This window comes from Scophthalmus maximus, chromosome 19 (assembly GCF_022379125.1).
Source record: "Scophthalmus maximus strain ysfricsl-2021 chromosome 19, ASM2237912v1, whole genome shotgun sequence".
NCBI lineage: Eukaryota > Metazoa > Chordata > Actinopteri > Pleuronectiformes > Scophthalmidae > Scophthalmus > Scophthalmus maximus.
Genome location: NC_061533.1, coordinates 12,982,864 through 13,010,346, shown reverse-complemented (window position 1 = coordinate 13,010,346; position 27,483 = coordinate 12,982,864). Strand labels below are relative to the sequence as shown.

The 27,483-nt window shown below is 42.7% G+C and overlaps 2 protein-coding genes across 2 annotated transcripts; one reads left to right on the top strand and one right to left on the bottom strand.

Moving 5' to 3' along the window:
• Nucleotides 1–396: 396 nt before the first annotated feature.
• limk2 (LIM domain kinase 2) lies at nt 397–18,226 on the top strand. Its single transcript, XM_035638921.2, has 16 exons — nt 397–683; nt 948–1,044; nt 6,748–6,883; nt 10,829–10,938; nt 11,177–11,362; nt 11,821–11,926; nt 13,024–13,238; nt 13,336–13,522; nt 13,612–13,698; nt 13,949–14,080; nt 14,542–14,598; nt 15,037–15,102; nt 15,726–15,900; nt 16,009–16,064; nt 16,441–16,598; nt 16,948–18,226. Exons 1-16 carry the CDS (start codon nt 668–670, stop codon nt 17,159–17,161), a joined length of 1,998 nt encoding a protein of 665 aa, XP_035494814.2. The 5' UTR covers nt 397–667; the 3' UTR covers nt 17,162–18,226.
• Nucleotides 18,227–18,939: 713 nt separating this feature from the next.
• pik3ip1 (phosphoinositide-3-kinase interacting protein 1) lies at nt 18,940–25,816 on the bottom strand. The gene is made up of 6 exons (XM_035638922.2): nt 25,147–25,816; nt 24,914–25,042; nt 24,318–24,434; nt 22,802–23,017; nt 22,575–22,653; nt 18,940–20,716 (listed from the first exon to the last, which is right to left on the bottom strand). Exons 1-6 carry the CDS (start codon nt 25,262–25,264, stop codon nt 20,500–20,502), a joined length of 876 nt encoding a protein of 291 aa, XP_035494815.2. The 5' UTR covers nt 25,265–25,816; the 3' UTR covers nt 18,940–20,499.
• Between the last annotated feature and the right edge of the window lie 1,667 nt (nt 25,817–27,483).

The following is a 27,483-nucleotide window of genomic DNA, read 5'->3' as shown; positions in this document are numbered from 1 at the left end:
CAACAAGGGGAATAATAAAATAAACAACTATAGAGTCCACTATAACTTAATAGTTCCTTGCGGATCATGACATACATTCGAATCAGCAACTCTTTATAATGGAATGAGGGGGGGGAAAGAGATAATCCTTATTATAATCATTAACAACTTATTATTTAACGGCACAATATTACAAAACAGAGATGCAAATCTTTTTGATATGTATTGGAGAAGTTCAATAAGCACGTGTGTGTTATTAAATTGCATGTCGTTGGCTCTATGTGTGTGTGCAGTGCGGCCATTTCGACAGTAGGTGGCACTGTTGTTATTCCCCGTCAGTTTGCGGCGCAAGCGTCGCCCCTCTCCTGTTTCCAGGTGCCGCTCTGAGCCCTTCCGCTCTCCGTACAGGAATGTGGAGAGCGCATTACGTCACTTCGCCTGCCAGAGGCGAGAGTCGCATAGCGCCTCCGCTCCTGAGAGACGACTTCGGGTTGTTCAGCTTCTGTGGAGGTTTGTAGTGATTAGTGTGAACTGTTCCACCCCCCCGCCCCGGTCGCAGTCCGAGTCGGGAGCGTGAGAGTGTTCGCGGGACAACGGAGAGGAGCGAAGCTTCGTCGCGGCTCTCCTGCTTCAACTATGAGCAGTTTGTGAAAGTGTCTGAAAAATCGACGCCACACACAGAAAGTAGATGGAGGGACCAGAAGGTGAGGCACCACCTGACACACACACACACACACACACACTGTTCCGTCGTGTCGGTGCTGAAGCTAAACGTCGCGGTCGGTGCAGTGTTTACAGTTGGAAGTCGGCTCCTCTGGTCCAGGTCGCTCGACCGACGTGTCGTCGTCTACTCGCCGTCCCTCGACTCACCCCGCTCGGCCGGCTGCACCGTGCGAGCCGGGCGTCAGGCCGCGCTGCTCCTGCGGGGTTTAAGTGAGCTCTTTTGTCTCTCTCTGCTGTTCTTGCAGGTACAGATACGTGTTACTGTGTGGGCTGCGGAGGAACAATCCAAGACTCGTTTCACATGAAAGTGCTCCAGGACCTGTGGCACAACGCCTGCTTCCAGTAAGTGTCCGCTCGGCTCGATCGCTGGGAGTCGGATGGGGGGACGGAGAGGGCGACCACTTTGCGTTCACATGGGTACAATTGTTTTTCTGCCGTTGGCTGTATTTACAAACGGCCCAGAAGCTTCTGCCTTGTAGCCTAAACATGGCCCTCATTGTGTGGGAGGCTCCCTGCTCCGTCTGCACCGTGTAGGATGTTGTTCCTGTCCCGTCCCAGCTGACAGGTCTATGGGTTCCTGAGGATAGATTGGTCATTGGAATGCTCCTGCCACCCCGCAGGACTTTGTCCCCCTGCCTTGAGGCCCATCGATTGGCCCAGTGGAGCTGATGTGAGCCCCGGGGTCTCTGAGGTTCAATGGCCCGCGGTGAGAGGTCTCTGTGCGGGCCAGTGAACCTGTGGCCGCATTGCCAACATGATGTAACACCTGGGAGGCTTCCCCTGTGGTCAGCACTGACATGCACTGATTTTTGAAAAATGTCTTGGTCAAACTGTTGCTGGTCATAACTCACGTGTGAGCTGCAACAATAGTAGTAATCGACTGCTAAATTAATCAGCAACTATTTTGAAAATCGATTAATCGGTTAGGGTTCAGGTAGTTTCTATGATTATTTTTTTTAATTCTCTGATTTCATATTCTTAAATGTGAATATTTTCTTGTTTTCTTTGCTCCTCTATGACAGTGAACTAAATATCTTTGGTGTGTGGACAAAACCAATCATCATCTGGGTGGTTTTGGGAAACACGATCAACATTTTTGAACCGAGAGCCAGTAGCAATGTCCTTACATAGCCTAGGTTTGCGCTCTTTCCTAACACCGCCTCTCTAATGACACATGCAGCTGCTCGAATAATCTCAGAGGCAAGGTGTCTACCTTCCTTTGTACTTGTTTACGCCTTCACATTTTGGTTTCATAGCTGCACCTTTGTCTGAAACATGTTCAACTACTCTAATCTTGCACATATTAGATGTTTTGCATGTGTGTGTGGCATCTTAGCTAAATGGACTGCAGGGTTTGACCTCTGGATTCAAACTTGTCAAACTTTTTATTTCTATATTTGTAGCAATGTGGCACTCTAACCACTGCCTACATATCTTTGCAAGTCAATTATTTTACTTAAAGATCTTAATTTCTGAGTGTTTAAAAGAAAGACACAGTAAAAATAAAATGTCCTTGTTATTCCAATACCCCCAGAGGAGTTCCTCTTGTCTATTGTCCACACGCTGCCACTCTGCCCTCCATGTACCTCCACCTTGTGCAGCATTCTTCCGAGCTGAGGTCACTCTTGTTCCAGTAAACCTGGCAGTGTTATTGAGTCCTATAGGTAACAGCACGTTCGACTCTGCTGCGTTCTGCATTCCTAGACAGCGATTCAGAGGTGTGAGCCCGCTGTGTGAGACGCTCACTGCAAGTTCTTGTTTTTTTTCTCTCCCCCAACAAAGTTAGATATTTCAAATCTCACACTTCACTTTATGTGTATAGCTGCAGATATCATTGTCGTACTAAGCCACAAAAAGAGTATCATATTTCATATTTGTTTCCACAATACAGGATCGGGTGGTATTTGATACTATTATATTTTTTTATTATATTCACATAAACCTGTGACCACTGTCTTTTTTATTTTCCAGTCTAGTTCAGTGAGGGGGTTGCAGCTGAAAATATTATAAAACTGCTAAATACCCATTCAGAGACTTGATGTTCTTTTATTGCTTACTCCACCTATTACGGCCTGTGTGCTTCAGACCATATTTAAACATTTTGATAACAGATGAATATCTTTTGTTCCTTCTTCTCGAATGTATATATTACTCTGGGAACACAACAGTCAAACACCCTGAGATAAGGTCTCACTGAAAGTGAAACGCGGCACTACGAACTATCTCTCCTTCATACTCCGACAGAAGAAAAAACACTTCAGAAGGAATGTGGATTAAGGGGAATGAGTAATGTTTACTTTGTAGTGTTTGTGCAGGCAGGACCATTGTATTGTTCATTGAAGAACCACCTGAGTTGAGCATGCCCGCCCCCCATTCAACAGTGCGCATAGAAGGAAGTCAGGTGTTTTTATAAGCAGCGCTGCATCACTTTATCTTGATATATTACAGGGACATAATGGACATTAATTATAGTTTATCAGACGGTTTTGTCTCGGAATGCTTTTTGTTCAGAACAAGACGCACAAGGTGGAAGTTTTTTGTTTTTCATGCCACACCTATTCTGAAATGTCATATATAAATCAGATGAAATACTGCATTTTTCACAATTCTTTCTCTTCCTTGGGCGTTTTTATCCTTTCTCTGATTGGACCAAATGGGTGCACTGATTTTACCAGGCAAAACCAATACTGACACTGAGCAAGTGCTGTTGTATGCCGTCGATTGACTAATGCTGGATTTTTTTAAGCTGATGCCGATACAACAATAATTAAAAGTTGACAAATCTTATAATTTTTTTTTTTACATAAATGCACTACTTAATTCAATGTTTGTTTTCAGGATCCCTTATTTTTAATCTGTATATTAAAGATTTTTTTTTACCAAAGGATACTGTATTAATGGAGTGAGATCTTTGACAATTTAAAAAATAATTTCTAAATTGAACACACTGACCCTGATCCTACACCCAGCGTGGATCAGCTCCAAATGCAAGACAAGTGTCTTTGCTACTTTCAGACTGACACTGTTGTCATTTCCTGTCCAGCAACCTCGTTGTTTAAATAGCAGGTATACTTTTGCACGTCTCTGAGCGGCCACGGCGCCATGGTCTTAAGATGAGGTGTATGTCAGGTGCATTGTTGGTGCATTGCTATCGTCAGGCAGTGGAAAGTGATTGTGCCATTGAGCAACAAAACCCTGGTATTATCAGGTCAGTTGCGCAATATTTCACTCTTACTTTAAGGACGTATTATCAAGATAGTTATTATGTGTGCCCACATAGGACCCAAATCCATCATTATTATTATTATTATTATTATTATTATTAATAATAATAACAACAACAACATAATGGCATCTATAAGTGTCAGTATTGTTTTTTTAATTATAAGTATCAGTCTGGTAGAGATTAAATCAGCGGTTTTACAGCTCTTCTCTCTCAATTCTCTCGTCCTTTCTCTCCTCTCGTCCTCTTTCTGCCCACCTCTCCTCTCTCCCCCATTTTTCTCCTCACCCCAACCGGTTGAGACAGATGTTCCGCCCACAAATGAGTCCGGTTCTACCAGAGATTTCTTCCTGTTAAAAGGGAGTTTTTCTCTCCACAGTTGTCAGTGCTTGCTTATAAGCACTTGGCGACTTGCATATAAGCCAAAATCTGTGCTAAAATAATACCCAAGAACAATTTATTGGTTGAGCTTTACTAGAAATTAGAATTTCACCAAGCTTTACAAATGTTTTAAATGTCTAGGGCCCTATTCAAATCTTTCACAAGCCTAAATTTGTGTAATTCTGCATCCAGACTGTGTTACATTGTTCACACAAACATTTGATCAAATGTGGCCTTCAGTGTAGCTGTGGCCACAGCCGCAGCAGTCGACTTCCATTATTCATGCAAACCCTTTACCCCAGCGTGACTTTTAATCACAGTTGCCACTTGATGTTAAAGACTGAAACAATCCCTCAGGCTCAGAGCTAGTGGACCCCCCCCCCCCTCCACACACACTTTTCTCTCCTCTCTTCAAAAGACACAGACATGTGGTCTTCTCTCTATAAGACGACTCCTTCTTAAGTAACGCCAGAAAACTTTGAAATATCTGGAAACTTTGCCAAAGTCAATAAGCCTAGATCAACTATACCTGCAGGTCTGAGAGCAATGTGATGCACGAGGCTCAGCACCAAAAGATTAAAAAAAACATTAAAATGAGATTTCCTCTCAAAGTAATATGTCTGACTTGTCATTCTATCATGCATACTGGTTCTGTAAGAGGTCAATATGCTATTCTCAATATTTTCCAAAGGGCAAAAGCGTCAGGAGAACTCTCACAGTCTGTCGTGTTTGTTGCATTTTGTAGCCTGAATCTCAAGTCTACTTTGAAACCCAGGTGAAAAGACAGAGAGAGGGACAGTTGCAACATTTGCAGCAATAGCTTAAAAAAAATCTGGGCTGCAGACATTTGAGTAACCTAATCTTTGACAGAGTGGCTCATCCTTGTTTTTATTCTGGCCGTCCAACCTGATGCCAGTATTTTGCATAACCAGTGCAGCTTGTTTGAGGAAAACTCACAGCCTGCAGGTGCTTCCCAGTCTGCTGGCAACTTCAGCATTCCTCACTCTGAACATTTTGTCCTGAAGTTGCAGCCACACCAGTTGCTTTAATTTGCCAAGTATCTTCTCAGGTGACAGCTTGGATCAGTCAGCTGTCGGAGTGGTATTATTGGAAATGAATTTATTTATGTTGACGTGTTATTTTTGCAGAATCTTAATGAAGAATGTTGAGAATCATCCTAATTAGACAGTTGACAGAAGAGAAATTTATGAGCGAAAAAACAAAGGATACAACTGGGTTCAGGCTCCTAGGATGTTAAGTTATTTGGTTTGCACATTTGACCACAAGGCTAATGGGAAGCCTTATTATTTGCAGCGGGCCAGAGAGGAAAATGCACAGTGAGAAGTTAGAGTAACAAGTACAAACCGCCCCAATAAACAACCAGATGAGGACCAAGGACTTCGCCTGTAGAGATTATAGGGAAGTATTCGTTGTGCAGAGGCTAATGACTAAATGATCCTTTGAGTCCACCCTCTGCAAAGGCACCGAAGATTCTCCTTTCTCAAAAGTGGAAGGACACGATGTGCCCCCTGCTTTCTGACTCTGTAACTCTGCACACATAGACGACCCAGCAATTCCCAAGCACAAGGTATTTACACCTTGTTGAGCACAAAGAAAAGTACATGCCGTTGTCATCGGGGAACATGCCCCCAGCTAATATTACCATCTCATCCAATCTTGGAGTTCTAATTGTGATTCATGGTATCTATAGGATCTTTCCTTTATCATGTAACACCAGTCACTGGAAAAGGATGCCTGTCGTGAGGAATGAGTTTCACCTGGAACAGATGTTTTACTCTTATCAAACTCTGTTTCCTTTCTGTCTCTTTGCTTTTGTGGCTCTCAGCTTCCCTTTACTTTTGTCTTGTACTGTGGAAACAAGTTAAATAATAATTCAGAACAGTAGGGAATTTATTTATCATTAAAGTAAAGAACAATACTAAACATTACTTTGTTATGGCTTCTCAAATGTTATAATTTGCTTCTTTTCTTTGATTTATTTCATTGTAAAGACAAAATGTCCCATCTGAAGGTGTTGTTGTTGAACTATGGCAACTTTTGCTGATTTTTAAAAACAAAAAACTGTTTATTTTATACAAAATACTCATAGATCAATCAGAAATTACAAATATTAGTTTGATTTTTGTGGAAAATAATTGTCTTGCTTTTCGTGCAAGTGTATCATATTAAACCGTAGAAGACAGAGTGGAGGTAAAGTGCCTGACACAGTTAGTTAGTAGAATCGGTGCTTCATAAGAATATTTCAGGCATCACCCACATATACCTTTGAAAGTAATACACCATGTTTTTAAGTGTCTACCATATCTCCACGAAGATGCCTTAAAAAGCCCCCTGCTGAAAAACCCTTACGTCTTCATTCTCCTCTGTTCATGTACTGTGTTCTGTGAGATCAGGACCTGGACTGTTTTTTGTCCTTGCAGGTGTTCAGTGTGCTGCGACCACCTGACTAACTGGTACTACGAGAAGGATGGCAAGCTGTACTGTCGCAAACACTACTGGGAGAAGTTTGGAGAGCTCTGTCACGGTTGCTCCCTGCTCATGACTGGACCTGCAATGGTACGTCTGTTGCAACACGCACACTAGGCCCAGTGCCTGTCTTTCAGTCCAAACATCAGACCGTTAGATGGATTAACAAAAAATGTTTTAATCCTCACTGCATCTGAGGTCTGTGAAGACTCTCGGTCATCCAGGTCAGGGTTATCTAAGAAGTGCAACTGGATTTGATTGTAAATACTTGAATATATATATATATATATATATATTTTTAAAGTTGTTTAGTAACTTTTCTGACTTGAAAGACTTCATATTTATTACAGTTACACACTGGCTGTGTGCCATGCACAACAAAGAAGTGGACATTTTCCACGTAGAGAGTGGGCAGCAAAAGGTGTTCATGTCACAGCCAGGTTTTTTTTTTTATCCTTTAAAATCTAAAAGCCAGGGTGTCTTGGCCTCTGCCGCTTCGATTATGACCATTCATATTCATATCCTCCACCTTTATGGAAGTGCTATATTAACTTGCTGAAGTACTCTTTTAATAAAAACATGGCACGCTAACTATGGCTCTTGCTCTGTCACCACCCTCGAGCCAAACTAAAAAAAAACAGCAGTCTGGGCTTTTTTGTTCTGTCGAAGATGTTTTCATGGTTTATAATGAGCATCTCAACCCAACAGGCTATGAGCGTGACTATATTCGTCAAGACCTGTTGGTGCTTTTCTTTTCTCCTTGCTGTTTAGTGTTTTCCAAAGCACAAGTCTAATAAATCCCAACACCGGATTATGACTATTAGATCACTATTACTACATGTGATTCCTAAGCTTCCAGTGTCTGCCTTGTCATGATTCATATAACAACAACTTCCCCCCTACTTAAATGATACCAGAATACCCACAGAGCATGTCAGTGTTTTCTTTGTGGACCCGATTCTCTCCCACGCCAGATGAATACTACCACGCTTTGTAGGGCAGGGGGGCTGGGGCGCTGTTTTTCTGGCAATTACACGAGTGATACTTTGCATAGGCTGCCGCCGAACATAGCACATTTAACCCTAGACCACACTCGTGAATTAGTTTCCCTGTTTGAGGCCCCTGGCTGTTCCCAGTCTGCACTGAAGCTCTCCACGGCTCACTTCCTCAAGTACACAGAGGATCTAGGGAGAAGACGCTCCAATGTGAGGTGGTTTTTGGAGCGGGTCATTGTGGTGGGGTTAGCTCTGTAGATGTTATACGCAGTCTACCGCTTTTATTATGATCCGTACTTATGGGTTTTCAGAGATCAAGTATCTGTTGTTAAGGCGATACTATGAGGAAACACAATATACCCTCTTTAAATTAAAAGCTTAATTAAGAGGCATTAAAACACACTTGAATGTTTGTTATACATTTTGCTGACCAATAGTGTAGTGGCTAATGTTGCAAACCTTAGCTAAATATAACTATGTAACTGACATTACTGAGTCAGTGCACTGACTTCTTGGCTTCTGCTCCTGTTTACACACTTCACCTGCCAGTTGTGGTGCCCGCAGAAAGAAATACCAGTTAATGCCTTAAAGATCCACTATTTTACCCCTTTTAACACATTTATATTTGATCTCTGAGGTCCCCAGAACATGTCTTTGAAGTTTCCTTCTTAAAATACCCCTCAGGTCCCTCATACTGTGATCCTCACAGTATTTGCTAAATGAAAACACGAGTGCAGGGCCAGATTACCGCTATAACTCTAAATAATAAAGTGGCAGACTGACACAGACTATGAATCAGATCAGATTTAGTCTTGTTAAGACTTGATTCAGTCAGTTATAGAGGGTAATGCACATTTGAACAATATCTTAAATGGAGAAAAAAAGGCACCAGAGAAGGGTACCAATATCAGCAAGCTTTGATTAAGTATCTACAAATTGAAACATGAAACTCAGGTGGCAGCATCCCGTCTTAACTTGTCACTCGAGCCAGACTGAAGTTTTTCTTTTTGCCACCGAGCAACTGGCATAATGGACTCCTCTATTTAGTATTGGCATCCAGCTTCATCAGCCCGTGAAGCCAAGTGTTTCTGGCAGGGCTGAATTGGCAGAGCAGCCTCTCGGCCAGAAAGAGAATCATTGTGGTCCATCAGCAGCGGAGGGTCGTGCAGAACTGTTGCTGCTTGTCAGTCATTCAGGTCCAGGACACTATTGTTTTTGTCCAGCTTTTGTTGGTTTATTGATTCACCGAAGATGGTCGTCGTGTTTTAAGACGCTTGCTGTGCCTCAGATTGGACACTTCAGTCACACACATAGTACACTGTGTACACAGTATATTACCGGTGTAGTGCATTAGGACAGGCTGTCATCCCAAATCAAACATGGCAGCCGTGCAGTCACCGGAAATGAGGATCGTTACATGTGTGACTGCGATTGTCGCCTGCCAAAATACCTTCTGACTTTTTTTTTGCTTACTTGGACTTAAAAATTTAATATACTTATAATATAACTTAAAATGTTAATATATCTAAAATAACGTTTAGCTTTTTTCCCTTGGACGCCATTTCAACAGGTTCACAATAAGTTAGTGGTCGCTCCTCTACGCAGGGTGAGGAGTGTCCATCGTTTTACAATATACTTTTTCATAATTTTGAGTTCACTATCTGGGCACTTTTTGAAAGTATGTGAATTGAGACACGGCAACTTTGTACGATGACCATTTCTCATAATTGATCTAAATTTGCTATCCAGCTTCACATTTTCTGCCTCTCCAAAATGAGTCCTACGTATTGTTTTGGCAGCTCTGTGTTGCTGTTGAAGCCTCCGGCAGGTTGTGACTGGTTGTTGTGTTGTTTGCGTGAAAGCGGAGAGTTACAGAGTCCCGAGGTGTCACAGTGATTTGACTGACATCACTTCAATCTCTCTGAAACAGCAGGTTATCTCTCCTCAGCGCTGACTCACTGTCTCACACAGCTGTGATAGACGTGGGGAAAAAAAGGTAAAACTAAAAATGCAGATAACTAAACGGTAATTTCTTGTTTTTTCAACTTGTGCCGTTCATGGACATTACTTTCCTTCAATGATGCACAAAGGAAAAGAAGGAGCAGCTCACAGCTGGAAAACATTACAAACCAGTTATTAATGGGAGTGTAAGAGCTTCTGGAACAGCACAGGAAACAAGAACAACCACTTAATTTATGACGAAAAAAACTACATTTTGCTTTCTCCTTGTGAAGTTGAATTGGCAGTTCCATTATGAAGTAACAGTTGATGTTATACAATGTGTTGTAGAAAATACAGTGATTTCTTGTCAACGCACTGCAAAAATGGTATTCTGTTAGATAAATCTATAAACCAACAACTATTAAGCAAAGGTTGCGTAATATTACTGTTTGACATAACTTCAGACTACACCAAATACATAACAAGGTCCTTTCTTAGACATTTATTAGTTTCTGACTCTATGAAAAGTTGTGAAACATCTCAAACATCTTAACTATCTCTTTAAGCAAGTTTTCTCCACATCACTCGGGTGCACGTTTTCTGCAGATTTTCCTTCTTAAAAGGCTTAATTTATTTAACTTTAGTTTCATTATTGAAAATGAAAGCAGCATCTTTTGTGCTCAGGTGTTTGTACAGTTAGATCAACTGTTTGCTGAAGGCCGGACATGTGATCTCATCTCACATGAGAGATAGAAGTAAAAAGCCTGCGGCCATGTGAGTGTGACAAATTGCGGAAAGGGAAATCGGTTAGTAATGTGCAGGCAGTGTTAATGAGACTTGAAGCACACGATAGAATGTTGAGAGTGAGTACGTCAGCGAGACGAGCAGAGGGGAGGTGACATCATGGCAGATTCCAGACAGACTGAGAGTAAAGCAGGTGTTGCGGCTGTGTCACCGCTCACTACGCAGGGAGGGCAGAGTACAACACGCAGCACAACACACTTGGCTCTGAAGAGCAAGGCGCAGCACAACGGGAGAGCGGCCGCACCGACAACACATTGCTTCTTTGAAGATTAGCATAGTTTGTTTGTTTCTCCAGGTGGCCGGAGAACACAAGTATCACCCAGAGTGCTTTGTGTGCCTGAGGTGCGTGGTGGTGATTGAAGACAGGGACACCTACGCCTTAGTGGAGCGATCAAAACTCTACTGGTAAGTCACCCGCACATCCCCACACCACGATCACCGAATTCACCCTCGTGCGTGAAATGTGTATTTTTTCAAAGGTGGATTTGAAGAATAGAAGCAACATATTCTTCAAGTCAATGTTCAGCCTTAATGTTCTTAGCAATGATTAGTTGGTCATCATTTACCCAACTCCTTGTATTCTGTGTTCTTTGAACTGTAACCCCCGCATGTAATGATTCACCCCCTCTTCTGTTGTTTGCAGCGGAAAGTGCTACAAGCAGGTGGTCCTTACACCCATGTTGGAAAAGCGTTCACATGACTCGGTGCTAGACTCCCTGCCCCACACAGTGACTCTGATCTCAATGCCTTCTGCAGCCAACGGCAAGAGGGGCTTCTCTGTCTCGGTGCTGAGGGACGTCAACGGAGCGGCGAGTGTTCAAGTCAAAGAGTGAGTGGCACATGATGGAGGGCAAATCTCTGTAGCGGGCTCGTGTGAAGACAGCATGAGTTATGCTCTTACGTAAGATTATAGGTCCGCTAAAAAGCGGAGCACTGGTGTGTGTGTGTGTGTGTGTGTGTGTGTGTGTGTGTGTGTGTGTGTGTGTGTGTGTGTGTGTGTGTGTGTGTGTGTGTGTGTGTGTGTGTGTGTGTGTGTGTGTGTGTGTGTGTGTGTGTGTGTGTGTGTGTGTGTGCGTGCCAGTGCCAGTGCCAGTGCTGAAAAGGGGAGGTTATTGATCATTTAAATTGATGTAAGAGTGTTTAGTCACTATTTTTTTTTCTTCTGCCTTTGTCCAATGGCTGCGCAGTAGACAGAAAAAGTTGTCCTCCATCTGCTGACATTAAATCAGTACATTTCTTTGACAATGTTAATATTCACATATCGGTGTTGGTACTGTGTTGTTCCAGGGTCAGAGGGATGCTTATTAGTCCAGAGGTCCGAAATGCCATCCACGTTGGAGACAGGATCCTGGAGATTAATGGCCTTCCTGTGGCGACATTAACGGAGGTGGAGGTGGGTTCATACCTCGGCACATGTCTGATGCTCAACAACGGAGTGATATGTGATCTGAACTTCTTTTAAATGAAGCTAATTACCGTCTCTATTAACTACAAATCAATTCCTTGAGTGCAATTTGCATAGCGACATTCTTACATGTGCTTTTTTAACATTCCTCACATTCCACCATCATTTATATATACTTCAGCTGGGAGAGGATGGTATTTGGAATGACTGCATGCAAAGGCTCATTCCCACAGCCTTACCCTCGCAAAATTTAAATGCATTTCAACACATTTACACAACGTTCACCGCCTAGATTCTTGTTTTGTTTTGAGATTGTTTAATTTCCCCAGTTCCCACCTCTGCGGGTTTCCCGATACCGTATTTCAATACAACATCCCACCTCAAAGGATGAGTTCAGTCGCATTACGTTTACTGCAGTCAGGTCACGCTTTTTAATTTGCTTTACCTGATAAGTTTATCCAGTTTTCACCTCACACAACATGGTTTTGGCCAGAACTTACTAAATAATACCTAACAGAATGTATACTAACATAACATAACATAACTATGACAAAATTTCACCAGAAAAAAATCCAATAGGTTTCGTGGCTACAACTTTGTGTTTTACCAGAATCGGCTTTATTGGCAAAGCATGTGAAAACATACATTTTGAGTTTTTTGCACACTGATACTGTACATTAGATTTACAGCAGAAGAGAAAGCATAGCAACAAAGTCGAATGAACAATAAATTCAAAATACTTTCAACACATTTTTTTTTAAATTAAATTCTTCACTACAGACTGGTTTAACGCTGTGGTGGCTGATTGGCGTATATTATGAGTCTGGAGAGACATGAATGTAAACTGACAAACAATCACGAGTTGGTATAATTATTTTCAGTTGATCAATTGGCACCATGTTTTTCCTTCCTCCTACTTTTACCAAGATAAACTAACAAATATGGAATTTAGGAAGTGAACTTAGAATAATTATAAAAACAATAAAATACTGAGAATTCCAGGTAGAATGTGATATATACCTTGGAATTAATCATTTAAAAATCATGGAAAATCTTTCTACCCCAAAATCTCATTGTCTATGCAGGTGGACGATCTTATCCACTGCACCAGTCACACGCTGCAGCTGCTGATCGAGTATGACCCGGTCAGGCAGCGTCTGGATCGGCTCAGACTGGGCTCACCCAGGGACCGGTTGGGAGTCCCGGCCACCTCTCGTATGCGTCTGTCCTCGCCGTCTGATGCAGTCCTGGAAAGAACGGATGTGGTCGATGACGGCACACTGAAAAGGAGGTCTTTGAGGTTTGTTAGGCCTAACTAAGCCGCCCCCCAAAAAAAAATTATGGGTCAGTAATAAAAAAATAAAAAAATTTCAATCGCAATATTCTCTCTACTCCAGGCGCAGCAACAGCATTTGCAAGTCACCCGGGCCAAATTCTCCCAGAGAGTCACCGTTCATTACACGAGACATTGTGCGCTCTGAATCCTTGAGATCCCCCCGCAGCTGCTCTCATCGCATCTTCCGCCCATGTGACCTGATCCATGGAGAGATCTTAGGAAAAGGTTTCTTTGGACAGGCCATCAAGGTCAGCCTCCTGCTCCCGTCACTTCTTCACCGTGTATTTTCCCCCGGCTTCTCTGCTTAAGTACATGTATGCTTTTGTTCTGCCGACAGGTGACTCATAAAGCCACGGGAGAGGTGATGGTGATGAAGGAGCTGATCCGTTGCGATGAGGAGACCCAGAAAACGTTTTTAAAGGAGGTTGGTAATCTGTAGCAGAAGGCCAGCGCCTCTTCACAGACAAAACAGAGATAACTGAAAGCACACCACAGGCTCCACTTACCTCGTTGTATCCTTCTGTTTTGAGGAATATGTCTCAGTCTTGTGAGAAAACATGAGGCTGACTTTTTCACATGGATCCAATTTCACCTTTTAGTAGAAACTGATTACAGAGGTAATCTGCTTGCAATCATAAACTTGAACGTCTTTCTGTCACTCAACCAATCTCCAGGTCAAAGTGATGCGAAGCCTCGAACATCCCCACGTTTTGAAGTTCATCGGTGTGCTGTACAAGGATAAGAGACTCAATTTGATAACGGAGTTTATCGAGGGAGGCACCCTGAAGGATTTCATCAGAGACACGGTGAGTTGAACTAGTTCATTCACCCTTCTTTCTTCCTCTCCTCTTCCACTTGGAGCACAAAAACCCTTCAGTGGCCACAGAGAGAGGAGCCGGCTGCAGCACAGAGTCGTGTGGGAGGTGGCTGACCTGAAGTAAACTCTGCACTGATAGAGAGCTCTCTGCGTTCGAGTGAGCTGGCAGGCATGTCAACTGGCTCAGTTGTAGACAGAGAAAAGTTGTAGAAAGTGCTCCCAGGTGAAATTCAAAGAGCTGTGCTCCCTTCCTCTTTCTGCTGACTATTTCTAGGAGCAGTTCAGCTCAGCACATTGCCCGCGGAGTAGAGGGAGTGTTCTCTTTTGTGTTATTTTTTAATCTGTAATTATATTTAAAGTATGTGGGAGAGTACAAATTTAATTTTATGCATAATGGAACCTTCTATTCATTTCTTTCGTGTTTTTTCCCCCGTTACTCTGAACTAACAGGACCCGTTTCCATGGGATCAGAGGGTGAGCTTTGCAAAGAGTATCGCTTCTGGCATGGTGAGTTGGCTTCTTCCACAGATGTGACTGAAACTACTTTCAGCCGTCAAAATGAGTTTAGTTGTGTTTTTGAGCTCAGGGATCACCACAAGGGGTTCTGATGTTAATCTGAGGAGCAGCAGTTGATTACTGGGATAGGGAATGAACATTTTGTAATGTTGTTTTTTCTCTCATTTAGTTTTTAGTTTGTAGTTTGCTTCTCAGAATTAATCTGAGAAGCAAAAATCATTCTTTGACTGAACTGCTCACAACTCATAGATGTGCAACCTTTTGTGTGTTCCTAAGTGGACATGGATTTGTATTAAGGGTTCACAAACAAACAGCTTTAGGAACCACTGCTCAGTATCAACACGTATGCAAAAATATGGTGAAACATTTTTAGAATGTGCTACAGTGCACGTGTGATTTTTACCCTCCGTGACTTTTCCTTTGTTTCAGACCTACCTTCACTCAATGAGCATTATACACCGAGACCTCAACTCTCACAACTGCCTGGTCAAACTGGTAGGTGACTGCATCTTTCCCAACATGACGTTGTACAGTGAGAATTAGAGGTGGCAAGGATGAGTCAAAGTTGTTTACTGTCCTGTGATTTACCGAGACAATTGTACCCATAGAAACAAATAGTAGTTGTTAAAATGAGACCTATTTAGCTTTTTCAGTTTTTCCCTTTCCTCTAGTGTGTTATGTTTTTTTTGTGTATGTAAAAGGTCTGCAAAGTTAAAAAGGCCAAAGTCTGTGATATAGGGAGCTCCTCTCCACTCCGCGACAGAAAACACTGCTCCTGAAGCTCCATGTGAACCTTTTCAAGTCATAACCTTATTAAAAGTATGAACCTGAATATTAACATGCTATGTCTCCTTTAAACTTAAGATGATATTGCTTTAGATAAACAGACCCATCTGTGCATTTACTATATTTATGATTCTTTACCTTGTAGAGCATTTGTTCTACTTCCATGAGTAACTAAACATCTCACTTATTTTAACCTGATATTTTATCATTCAGTCAGTTGATGGTCAGACTTATTTTTTTTATCAGATATATATATAAACGTATATATTTTATATGGCTTTTGACTTCAGATGGAGCTCAGAGTAACCATTAACACTGTCTTCTTTCAACAGGACAACACTGTGGTCGTCGCTGACTTTGGACTCTCCCGACTCATAGTAGAGGAAAAAGTGAAGCCTACACCTGAAAAAACATCAACTAAAAAGAGGGTTTTCAGGCGAATTGACCGAAAGAAGCGGTACACTGTTGTGGGAAACCCTTACTGGATGGCTCCAGAGATGCTAAATGGTGAGTCGCTTGCCAAAAAAGCTATTTACCAACTTGATTTAGAGAGGATAATCTATTCTGTGGCTCAATAAGCGCATTTGCTTTATCTTTTACTTGATGTTATTTCAGGTAAACGTTACGATGAGAAGGTGGACATTTTCTCCTTTGGCATTGTTCTGTGTGAGGTGAGTTTTACCCAGATTATCTGCCTTGATTGTTTGGTTACATAGCTGTGCTTGTGTGGTGCATTCTGGCAGACAACTCTAAAACCTGGGACAAGCGAGCTTCTAGAAAATCACCAAAAATAGTTTTCAAAACGGCTTCTGCTCGTAGCTGTATTATCAGACAATGACAACAAAAACTTGTCAAAACCTTTGACTGTGAGGAAACTAAAGATGTGAAGTGCAGTCATGTGCTTTAGAAAAGAACAGGATATTACATAAGGTAAACTCCACTGTGGCTGATATAAAAGTTTGGGTCGATTCACCCTGATATTTCTCAAGTGTGTGTCCATCTGTCAATTGATTGAGCCTTACCTTTTCCCTCTGTCTTTTGATCCAGATCATTGGGAAAGTCTATGCAGACCCCGAGTGCCTCCCCAGGACAATGGACTTCGGCCTGCATGTTGGCAAGTTTTTAGAGAAGTTCCTCCCTGAAGACAGTCCACCAGTTTTCTTTCCACTGGCCGTGGCCTGCTGTGACCTCACACCAGACAACCGGTGAGCACCTGCTGTTATTGTAACAGTTCATGGCTTACACTTTATTTATTATTAAAAGTCATTTATAACCGGAACGAAGCTAAATCACAGCTGTGAAGCAAACATTCAAAGGAATCTATGGGAATAATTGTGTTTGTCGCTCGCTCACGTTCACCTTGGGACACATTATCCTGCCAGTTATTTGAGCTCCGTTGGAGCAGAGGGGGAAGAACAACTTCTTTCAGATGTCACCTCGACCTGCCTGCACAAGTTCATACCTCTGATGCCACATTCCTTCCTCGTGTTTACTCTCACCCACGTCAGTCTGGTTCTAACCTCTAACCCTTCTTACTCTGTCCTCCTCCCTCAGGCCGTCTTTCCAGAAGCTTGAGGACTGGTTTGGCGCTCTGTCCCTCCACCAGGAGCTGGGGATCCCCCTGCCAGCCGAACTGGAGGAAGTGCATCAAAGTCTGAGTCTACTCCACTGGCCTAAAGACGGCTCTCCGGCGGCGAGCACGGATCCTCCATCCACCCCGACAGCAGCCTCTCCGGACTCTTCCAGCGTGACGGATAACAGCATCTAGGACGTGTGCATCCTTCATGTGACCCCTCTGAACTGCTGCACTAATACTGTGGATGTGAAAAAGAGGAAAACTGTAGCCGAGCCATATTAGAACTGGATAACCTGAGGTAGCTGGACCAATTTTCTCCCTATGTGGGCCACTAAGTTCCACTCAAACTTAATGTGAGTGGAAAGATGCATTTCAAAGGGACATGTGTTAGTTACTAAATCTCTTAATGTACCCGACTCAGCCCCCACTCAACACACGCAGGGTTGTACTAATGTTTACTGTGTATAAAGACAAAACACAACTTTCTTTTAAGAGCATCTTTACCAGGTGGAAAACCTTGATGAGTCCCTGTGTTACAGCAGTTTTGTTTTTCTGGCGCTGAACTTGTTGTTTGCCGTGTGTGGTATGCACAGGTCAGTCCTTGCCAAGATGAGAAATTCCCTTCACCTCAGCAGCAGCAAAGACAACAAAGAGGTTCGACAGTTTATCTGATCAAAATGTCGAAGTAAACAGAGGGCAGGGCTTGATGAGGACAGGAGTGAATTTAAAAGGCAAAAACAAACACTTATCTTGAATAGTTTCATCACTCTGAGATTTGGCACAAGATGGCAAAGGAGGTGTTTCCTCATTTTTTTCCTTTCTCCAATCTAATTTTTGACGTAATGGTTAGAAGTATGGTTCTGTACTTTGTAGACTAATGATTTTAATTCACTTGATTTAATGATTTATGAACACCATTTAGATCAAACTCCTGATGGCTCTTAAAATAAAATGGGGCAGAAGCTCCTCTAGAACAGAAGAGCTGTTATTAATAATTGTTAGACGTAAAAACATTACAATGAAAAGTTGCCTTGTACAGAAAACTCTTCTTTTTTTTTTCTTTGCAATGTTTATAAATATGTACATATGCCTCTTTTTGGACGTCATTTTCTTATGAGAACACTAGATTTTTCGACATTTCGTCAACGATGAAAAGTCTTTGTCTTTTTTGGACTCATCATGCAAAGGTACTTGCGACCAGTTGTAACCACTATTATTTATCACTTTAGTCATTCATAAATAAACCTTCATAAAGTTGCTGATTGTCGTTCTTCACTTATCCACGTCAGGAAACTTAGAATCACATCTTCTGTCACAAGTCAGGATCAAAGTTATATCATTAGGTCTGTCTGTATAAAATACAGGCTGTCGGACATTTCACAGCAAAAAACTAAAATGAACATATTTTCAAGGACTTCATTCATTCATTCATGACCCACTATGACAAATGATTAATGGAGCATAATAAGGCATATAGTTTAGCCTAAATGATAAATAGGTGTAATGCCAAAATATTTCATTCTATAATAATCATTACTTGAAGCCTTCAGAGTGATTCTCATTGACTTATCGTATTTTTACTTTTGGCACTGAATAGAGCCGCAGATTACTAAACATTTGGTGAAGTCAATTGAAATCTTAACCTTCAAGTTACATATAAAATTCAAAATAATTATATTTAAACAGGATTTGTTTCTTTAGCTGCTGAGTTATGTCTTCAGAGGCCTCTTTCATCTTTGTCCCACTTGTGCTTCTTGTGTTGTTCTCTTTATCTGCTCTCTCGGCGACTCCGATGACTAAAGTCATGTGTTTGAGAATTGCCAACAGAGGGAGCTGGTGCAAAGAAAGTCCCCTGCTGTGACCAAACCTTGGATAACAGGAGTCTTGTAACAATCCTAGAATTCCTGCGGTGTTATGTTGTTCTACTGGTGGTCTTGTCTTTCTAGATACACAGATGACATTACTCCACGTTGTCTGTGTTTGATGTTTTTATTTCAGTCTCATCAGTGAAAATCTGCATCCATACAAATACAAGCACTTAATTCCAACACTGCATTGGGAAATTGAGAAGAAAACAAGGAGAAAATAAATCATGGCCAGCGAAGACACAGATATAATGGAGCAGCAAAGACAACCAGTGATGTGATACCAGCAATATTCACAAAACAAGATCATCGGGAGTGATGGGAGTGATCGATCTGGCAACAAAACAAGGGAGTAACAGTGCATCATGTGCATCAACGAACCGACATCTCCAGTATAAGATGATTTCTGTTTTCAGGCAGGTTTTTCAGGTTCTCTAAATGTCTCCTTCAAGGAGTTGTACTACTTTTTAAGATGCAAAAAGTTTCCCTCATATACAAACATGCAACAGGGAACCATGTTCATGCATTCATTTTTTTGAAAGGAACGCCACCAAACTTTGGACTTCTTCTGTTCTACTCCATCCCCGTCTCTACCATGAAGCATCAAGTGCATAACTCAAATGTCCGTAGCAAATTCTACGCAACAGGCTTATTCAGGACACACATACTGTACATACACACTCAAACACACACACAGTCCTGCTCTGCAAAGACCATATTTGAGGCTTTCTTTTCCTCGTCGGATCTTTTCTTGTCTATCTGTGTTGTGGCAGTGCTATTTCGTCCTGAGGACTAACTACTGTCTCTCATGCTTCCTGAGAGCTCTCAGAATTTCCTGTCACTCCTTAACCTGTGGACGAAAAGGGAACGTCCTCTATCATGTCTGCCAATGACCGCTGTCAGGCTTTGTAACAGCGTGGACCTGTCACTCAAGTACAAACAGAAAAAACAATAATCTGGTAAAAGATAAGAAATACATTCAGAAGTATCATGCTAAGGCAATTTCCAAGGTGAAGGCCGTCCCTCATCTTTACTGGGTCTGTTTTACCTCGTGATTCCTCATCCTGTCTCAGGATAGGATGACTATCATCAGTGTGTCTAAGACGACCAGTCTTTACACCTTTTTTTTTGTACGCGTGTCCCTCAACACAGCCAATGGGTCAATACAAATGAAAATACACCATATATTCACCATGTAACCACACCTCCTGTGGAGAGCACCATCTCCACTTGGAAACATACTTCCCCCTCCACACCAAGCATCATTATCAAAACTCCTCAACGTCATTTGACTAGATATTATACTCTGTATTCATACTGTTATTTACGGGGGCAGCCCATAACCTTATCTTCTTGGCCATCAAGCACTTCAAATATGAATATTTAAGACTTTTCATGAACAACAGATTCACCTTGATGGCTCCTAGATGTTAAGACAGTGTCCAGTCTTGTCTTTCTTGTGCCTCAGATGAATAGAACCCAAGGGAGGGGAACACAAAGGACACAGCATTCAGTTTAAGTCTTTGGAGCGAACACTCCTCCCTTTCCCCCCCTTTTTTTTTACAAAACAGAAGTAACTCAGGGAGGCAGAAAGGGGAAATTGGGAGATGGGAGTGCTTTGGTCCAGAAAAATATATCACAGTCCCGTCTGGACTAGACGCCTGCTCATGCTCCGGGGGTACCGGCTTGCGGGCCCATGAGGGGGTCACCGCCCTCCACACCCTCCTGGACCGGGGTCGACTCCTGCTCCGCTGTGATGACGATGGTGTTCTCATCAACCAGCTCACAGGTGGGGTTGGAGAAGGCCGACAGGGGCAGGGTGATCCTCTGCATCTCGCGCTCATACACTCGCTGGTCATGCTGCTTCTTTAAGTCCCGACCCCTAAACCCCAACACAAAACCAGAGGAAAACAAGCTGTGAACAAAAGACTTGATACAATGTAATCACATTTTTACTGTTTTAAGTTAACTCAGTCCTGGTCTCTACCAACTCCTGAAGGAAATATTCTGCTCTTTAGCTGCTTAATGCTTCAATGCAATGCAGTGCATAGACGGTTTATCAGAGATTTTCCACTGAAATCTGCCAAAAATGATATTATGGGAGAGGGGAGTTGTGGACCAGAAAACCAAAACGATGAGCGGAAAACAGCTAAAATGCTCTGTAGCACTGAGGGTGAAAATAATGTGTTCGACATGAGCAACTCCACACACTCACACAAGTAGTCATGTGATCCTATGCGTTAAGTCATCTTTATCATAGATGCTTATATTATTCCGGAGCTAAAGGTCAAATGTCTCATGAAGAAATCCGAGTCCCAATTTATTTTGGAGGTAGTAAAATATAAATAGCGACTTAAGTAGTCTTGTAGCTGATACTGTGTTCAGCACTGTTGTTTGAGGGCCACCCAAGCTAAATATTCATGATAAGGAGCTTCTGATAACATACTGTATATGTAGATAACAGAGCCTGTTATAACAAGAGCCTGGTCTGGGACATGGTCGAGGGACAGATGGTGGAAGGGGAGAAGGGAACTGAGGAGCTGGCGAGGAGTTTATCTGCTCCAAGGCAACGCTGATGGGAAGCAGCACGAGGCCGCTTTCTACTGATCTGTGGCCAAGACACGCAAATATATGCTGTTGGACTCGAAAACACTTTTCTGCCAACCTGTTTCAGTGCAGCACGTTGTTCAACTCAAACTCTCACACCGTATATCACCACCAACTCTTTGGACAAAGGCGTGGTTCGTTTTTAGTTTGATTTGTTTTTCCGAGCTTGAAGAAGAATAAAAAAGGGCTTTCATGGCAGTACGGTGTGTAGTAAAGAACCAGATGGTAGTCAGCTTAGCTTAGCATAAAGATGTAAAAACAGTTTCTGTTTTCAGACATGGACTGTTATTGAAGTGTTCGTATAAAATCGGGTCCAGACATTTTCTGGACTTTGCCGTTCACATTTGAAGAGTTTGTCCGAGTCAGACACGTTCACAGGAGCAAAGAACATTTCCAGAACATTCAGGCGAGGTGAGGTGGAGCGACCAGAGATTTTCCTGCTTCCGGGAAATTTCACGAGGGGGCTGGCAGGAAAAGTTATGAAAAATGTCCGGAGCAACATTTGCAGTCATTTGCGTTCTCACATACAGCCCCTCACGCACGTCTGAGAGCAGCTATAAACCTCACACATCAACAAGTGTAAGAATTACAACTGGCAGGACCAGAAACTTCCTGGAGCTAGTTAACTGTCAAACTATACAGGATCGTTCCTGTGTTCTCCGTCCCATTCAACCCTTCCTCCACACGCTTCTCTTTCAAGAACATAAACGTAGAACGCTCAAAATAGACTGAAGGCGCTTCACTTCCTGCCATGTTCCTCCCCGTGTTTTGTTGTGGTTGTTGTGCTTAAGGGCATTAAAACGACTGCATTACATGCAACTGGAAAAAACAGAGAGCATTGTTGTGGAACAGCTGATGCCCTAAACTCAACAGACTATAAATATGCAGGTTGTTATGTGATTAAATAAACATACTGGCCATTGTCCTGCACAGCTCAAAGTTATCAACATTTCTACATGTGCCGTTGGAATGAGAAACACAAGAATGGCGCAGCATCATATTTGATCTTTGTGTCACAGTTACTGTGATATTGATGATGTCCTGGAAACATGCCTGAATAAATAGCTGCTCTATACTGGGTCCTCCTTCACAACAATCCTGGGTCTCAAATGATTACTGATGTAGATACTGACCTCTTATAGAAGTAGCCAAATGTGATGCCTACTCCGAGGAGGATTATAACCGCCATCATGAGAATGCCGATGACGTAGCCTGAAAAACAAAAAGGACACAAAAGGTTAAAAAAATAAAACTGAACCTTCAAAAGCATCACAAATATATTGCGTTCATGCAGCAATTATAATAAGTCAAACTGCAGGTTAGTGTGGACCTCCAAGCATACAGTATCATATACACATACCGAGCGTGCCATGGTCCTTTTTCTTTTTGGACGCTGTGTGCACTCGCTGGCTGATTCCCATCACTGGCTGCACAGCAGCAACTTCCCCCTGAGAAGATCCTGACTTGGCTGGCTGAAAGGTCTCTGGGGAGGGACTGGGGGGACTGGAGGGACTGGAGGGGCTGGTTCCTGTCGGGTCGAGGGGTTCGGACGCCGCTGGCACAGTAGAGGCTAGTTCTAAAAGACACAAATAAAAAATGACGGCATTGAACAACGTTGTTCAACGAGGACTCTCTAGTCCACCTCATTCATCCCCTGCAGGATACTCCTCCAGAACTGTAACCATGAATAGCAAATTTGATAACACAGATTATGCCAAATAAGGAATATTAAGTAGGCCAGTATATATATATATATATATATATATATATATATATATATATATACCTTTGTACCCCTAAGCTGTATAGTGGCATGGTGTAGCAGACAAATGTGGGTTACACAATTAGCTTTATGGCTGCTTTATTTTTGGATTTTTATGACTATTTAAAAAAATCTTTATTGGTCTGTTATAGACATTTTTTGAATCAGCCCGAAAGATTGCGTATTTCAATTATTTTATTATTAACAGTTAATCAACTGATTATTGAGCAAATTTCCTTTTTTTCACAGCATAAATCGATATCACATTGTATTAAACACCTCTCAAACATTTTAACACCAGATAACATTGGGAGTATTCATTCTTTGGTGCTTAATCTGACTTATCTTTATCTGTGCTGTCCTACTGTTGTTTTATTGTTAGTGTGAAACTTAATGCAATAATAATATTACAAATCAGTCAACGTAATTTCTTATTTTATTTGACTAGAAGTGCATCATCTAGAGACCTTATGGTTTCCAATTACTGTTGGTCCAATGACATTACCACTGACGCAAACATGTTCTCAGCAGCAGGACGAACGCCCTCACACTGCTCTCAATAGGTTGTTGGGCCACACAACTTAGTAGTGTTGACGTGCACAGGCGTTTATCATACGAGTCGACATGAACAGGCTCTGTATGCTCGACTCTTTCAGGAGTTCAGCTGCAGATCTCAACATCTGCTCTTAAACTCGTCGTCCATTTCCCTCATACTGTACAAGTTGATGTTTACCAACTGTGCCGCAGTTAAATGGCATGAAGTCATAAATTCAGGCAGCCAGTGAGCTGCTGTCTCCAAGGGAAGACGGTTCCTCTCTGCCAATGAGCTGTTTCAGGGCGTGGACTTTTTTTTTTTAAAGAGACTGAACTTTCTGACATGTGACTGCAGGGCTTTTGTTGTTGTGTGACTTGGGCTGGCTTCGGAAACAAAGAGGAAACAAAGGGGGGCAGAGTATACACGACTTCTCAGGGTATTCAGGGAGAGAAGCTGCCATTTCAGTGTTGTTGTTTTTTTTCCATTAATCTGGAATATGTAAATTTACTTTTGAAGCCAGGGTTCTGGCCGTGTTCCTACTGAGACACACATTGTTGTGAAGTGCAATTGTTTACCAACCTTTGCACATGTCAATTGCGCAGAACTGTCTCTGCACCGTCCCGTCCGGTCCAGCAATGTAGCACCACGGCCTCTGAGCGGAGTCTGGGTTTCTGCAGTAATTGTGATCTCCAACACCTACAGGGGGAAACGGCTCGACTGTTACCGATGCCTCATGGAAACACAGGCCGGTCTCTGCCTGCCTGCCTGTCCGTCCCTGCAGTGTGGGTAAAGCCCTGGACTCATTAATCATTAACACTACTTCATCACACTGCAATGAACAGGCGGCTGCTGTGAGCACAAAGAGAGGAAACAGAAGCTGCTGTATTCAAAAAAAAAAAAAACCTGTAAACACACAAATCAGTGGTAGGGCATCTGAAGTGTGTGCTGTGAATATCACTCCTGTGTGTACTGCTTGACATGTTGGTAAGATCACTTGCAGTCCTGTGCCAAGCCGCATTATTGCAAACAACCACATCTCAAAAGGAGCCTCCTTTTGAGATGTGGTTGTTTGCAATACTGCGGCTGAGTTCATTTCTCCTGTCAAGTCTCTGGACTGAATGCAGAGCATGATTCCACCCTGCACACAGCGGCCAACACCAAGCGACGTGGTTCACCTGTCTGAGAGTCGGGGTGCGTGGTCACGTCGTAGTCTCTGGAGGAGCTGGTCCACTTCAGACAGGTCCGACCCGAGGAGCTGCGCCCCTGCGCCCCCCGGTACTCGGCCCCGTCGGCCGGAGTACAGTCTGGGAACAACAACACCGCATGGACATGAGCGACCGCGAAATCAGATATAAAGTAATAATTATGATTATTATTATTATATAGGTCTTCTTCTTTTTTTCTTTACCTTTTCTATTTCCACTCGACGCGCTGCTCGCCGCCGCCGCCAGACTCAGAACAACGTGCAGGGACACAAACACTTTGCACAGTTGACGGGCGGAACTCACCGACAACATGGCGCGCATTGAAAAGGACCGATCAATTCAATTTAAAAATATATATATAGATATAGATATATAAAGAGAGACGAGCCCTGTTCAAACTGTCTGAGGAGCCTTGCTGGACGCGCTCCAGTCGCACTGCTCTTCTCGCGGACCTTGTTTTTGTCGGAGCAGATTTCTGCGTAAACAGCCCTCTGAGGGAGGAGGGGCTGCCGCCTGCACAGCGGAGCCCCGGGTCCTAAAGCTCACCGGCTCTCACACAAGCTCTTGCCCAACCCTCCTCACCCGATTCGGACCCTAACCCCACAGTCTCAACCCCCAAACAACGACCCGTTGAAGGTGTGAGAGAAAAGCGAGGAGCCAAAATGTCCTCACTCCATTAGACCTGGACACACACACACACACACACACACACACACACACAGAGAGAGAGAGAGAGAGCTAGCATCAGATGAAAAACACTCCAGCCTTGTGAAGATAAACAGTCAGCCTAGAAAGTCACCAGAGTTCATTCACATTTTTGTTTAAGATTAGAAAAAACAAGGTTATGGTGACTCCATTCTCGCACCCCCCCCCCCTTCCGTATATTTCCAAACTTATTAAATTTTTTTGTGGTTGTCTATTAATAGCATGCTCTGCTTTTCCATTTTCATTTTTAAAAAAATACCCCTGGTAACTACTTTCCACTTCTAATCCTCGTCCAAGACAGCAGAGTCTTATCTGGCTCCAAGTGCTTGCTGCGTCTATCCTGAACCAGACTCCCCGTCTCCTCGGCCGTGAGGCCTCCCTGTGTTTTCTGGTGCTGCTCTTGGTCGGTTGTGGGCTCTACAGAGGGCTGATAAAGATCGGCTGAGTAGACTCAAAGTAGGGACGCCCTGTGTCATTGTTTGCTGATGGGTGAACAGGGCAGCCAACACATGACTCAGTCAATGTTCACTGGGCCACTTTTCAAATAGATGCCTGCCCCAGGTTTTCAGGCAATTACTAGAGCAAACACACAGCATCTGTCTGGCACTCTCCAGCACACTGCTCGCACTCATTCAGGGTTACAGCCTCTCCCAGCATGCACTAGGGGAAATCATATGACAGCAGACTAGCATGTCAGTGCATGGGGACTGAAAAAAACAATACCTTTTAAGGGCCCATTTCATCAAAAATAAAGATAAATAAGATGGTGTGTTGTGCACTGTAAAAAGTGAATTGTTTGCCAACCAAGTGGCGACCCGCCCTGACGTCACTCATTGGTTTGTGAACTACTGCTTTGAAGCCATGATTTTAGCATTTAGGCCGGGGCCATCTTGGTTCTTTGGAACCAGAAGTAACCATATTTGGTCGTTGAGGATCGTGGGTCGTTTCTGACAGAGCTTGTCCACTCAAACCTGCAACCATGCACTGATTGAACAGTACTGGCTGTCAATCACTATGTATCCACGCCCCAATACATACAGTGCTTTATTGTGTGTGTGTGTGTGTGTGTCTGTGTGTGTGTGCAGTATGCTTATCTGGGTGAAAACAGATCTGACCATATGAAAGAAAAACACTTTTGCAGAATAATTATCAATATTAGCATATTTTATTGTTTAAGGTTTTTGAAAAATCAAAAAGAAAATTTACAAATGCATTTAATCAACAATTTTTTTATAGGGATTCCATTTGTAGAATAAAAAAAGTCTTGCCATTGTACTGTTGTTTGGATCCATCAGTGGAAAAACACGTCTGTGCGAACTCTCACTCTCTCTCACACACACACACACACACACACACACACACACACACACACACACACACACACACACACACACACACACACACACACACACACACACACACACACACACACACACACACACACACACACACACACACACACACACACACGTCATAAAAGTGGTTGTACCTCCTGGGCCTTTTTCCCTGTGGCCATAGTTAATTAGCAGAACGTACTGTGGATCCAGAGATTCTCTCACTCAGCTCTTATTAAGCCAGAGGGGTCATTTTACAGTTTTTTACCCAGCTTTCCACAAGCTCTCAAGAGCAGAAGCAACAGGTTTTTCATCTTTAAGTAGAGCAAAGTTCAAGACCCATTTGTTTGAAAGAGTCTGTGCTGTGGAGCTTCGTCTCAAACTGATTATGAATCTATGAAACCAAAACTTACTTTTGATTTTGTCTGTCAACATTTTTTAAATCAAATAATGCATTCTGTAGGTGTGATTCAGAGGGAAATAATTCAAACTTTGGAACAA

Coding starts and splice junctions, on each gene's coding strand:
- limk2 (XM_035638921.2), top strand. Junction 15,103..15,725: donor ACAACTGCCTGGTCAAACTG/GTAGGTGACTGC, acceptor TTCTTTCAACAG/GACAACACTGTGGTCGTCGC. Junction 16,599..16,947: donor GACCTCACACCAGACAACCG/GTGAGCACCTGC, acceptor CTCCTCCCTCAG/GCCGTCTTTCCAGAAGCTTG.
- pik3ip1 (XM_035638922.2), bottom strand. CDS start 25,264: ATGCGCGCCATGTTGTCGGTGAGTTCCGCCCGTCAACTGTGCAAAGTG. Junction 23,018..24,317: donor CGCAATTGACATGTGCAAAG/GTTGGTAAACAA, acceptor TGTGTCTTTTAG/AACTAGCCTCTACTGTGCCA. Junction 22,654..22,801: donor AAAGGACCATGGCACGCTCG/GTATGTGTATAT, acceptor TTTGTTTTTCAG/GCTACGTCATCGGCATTCTC.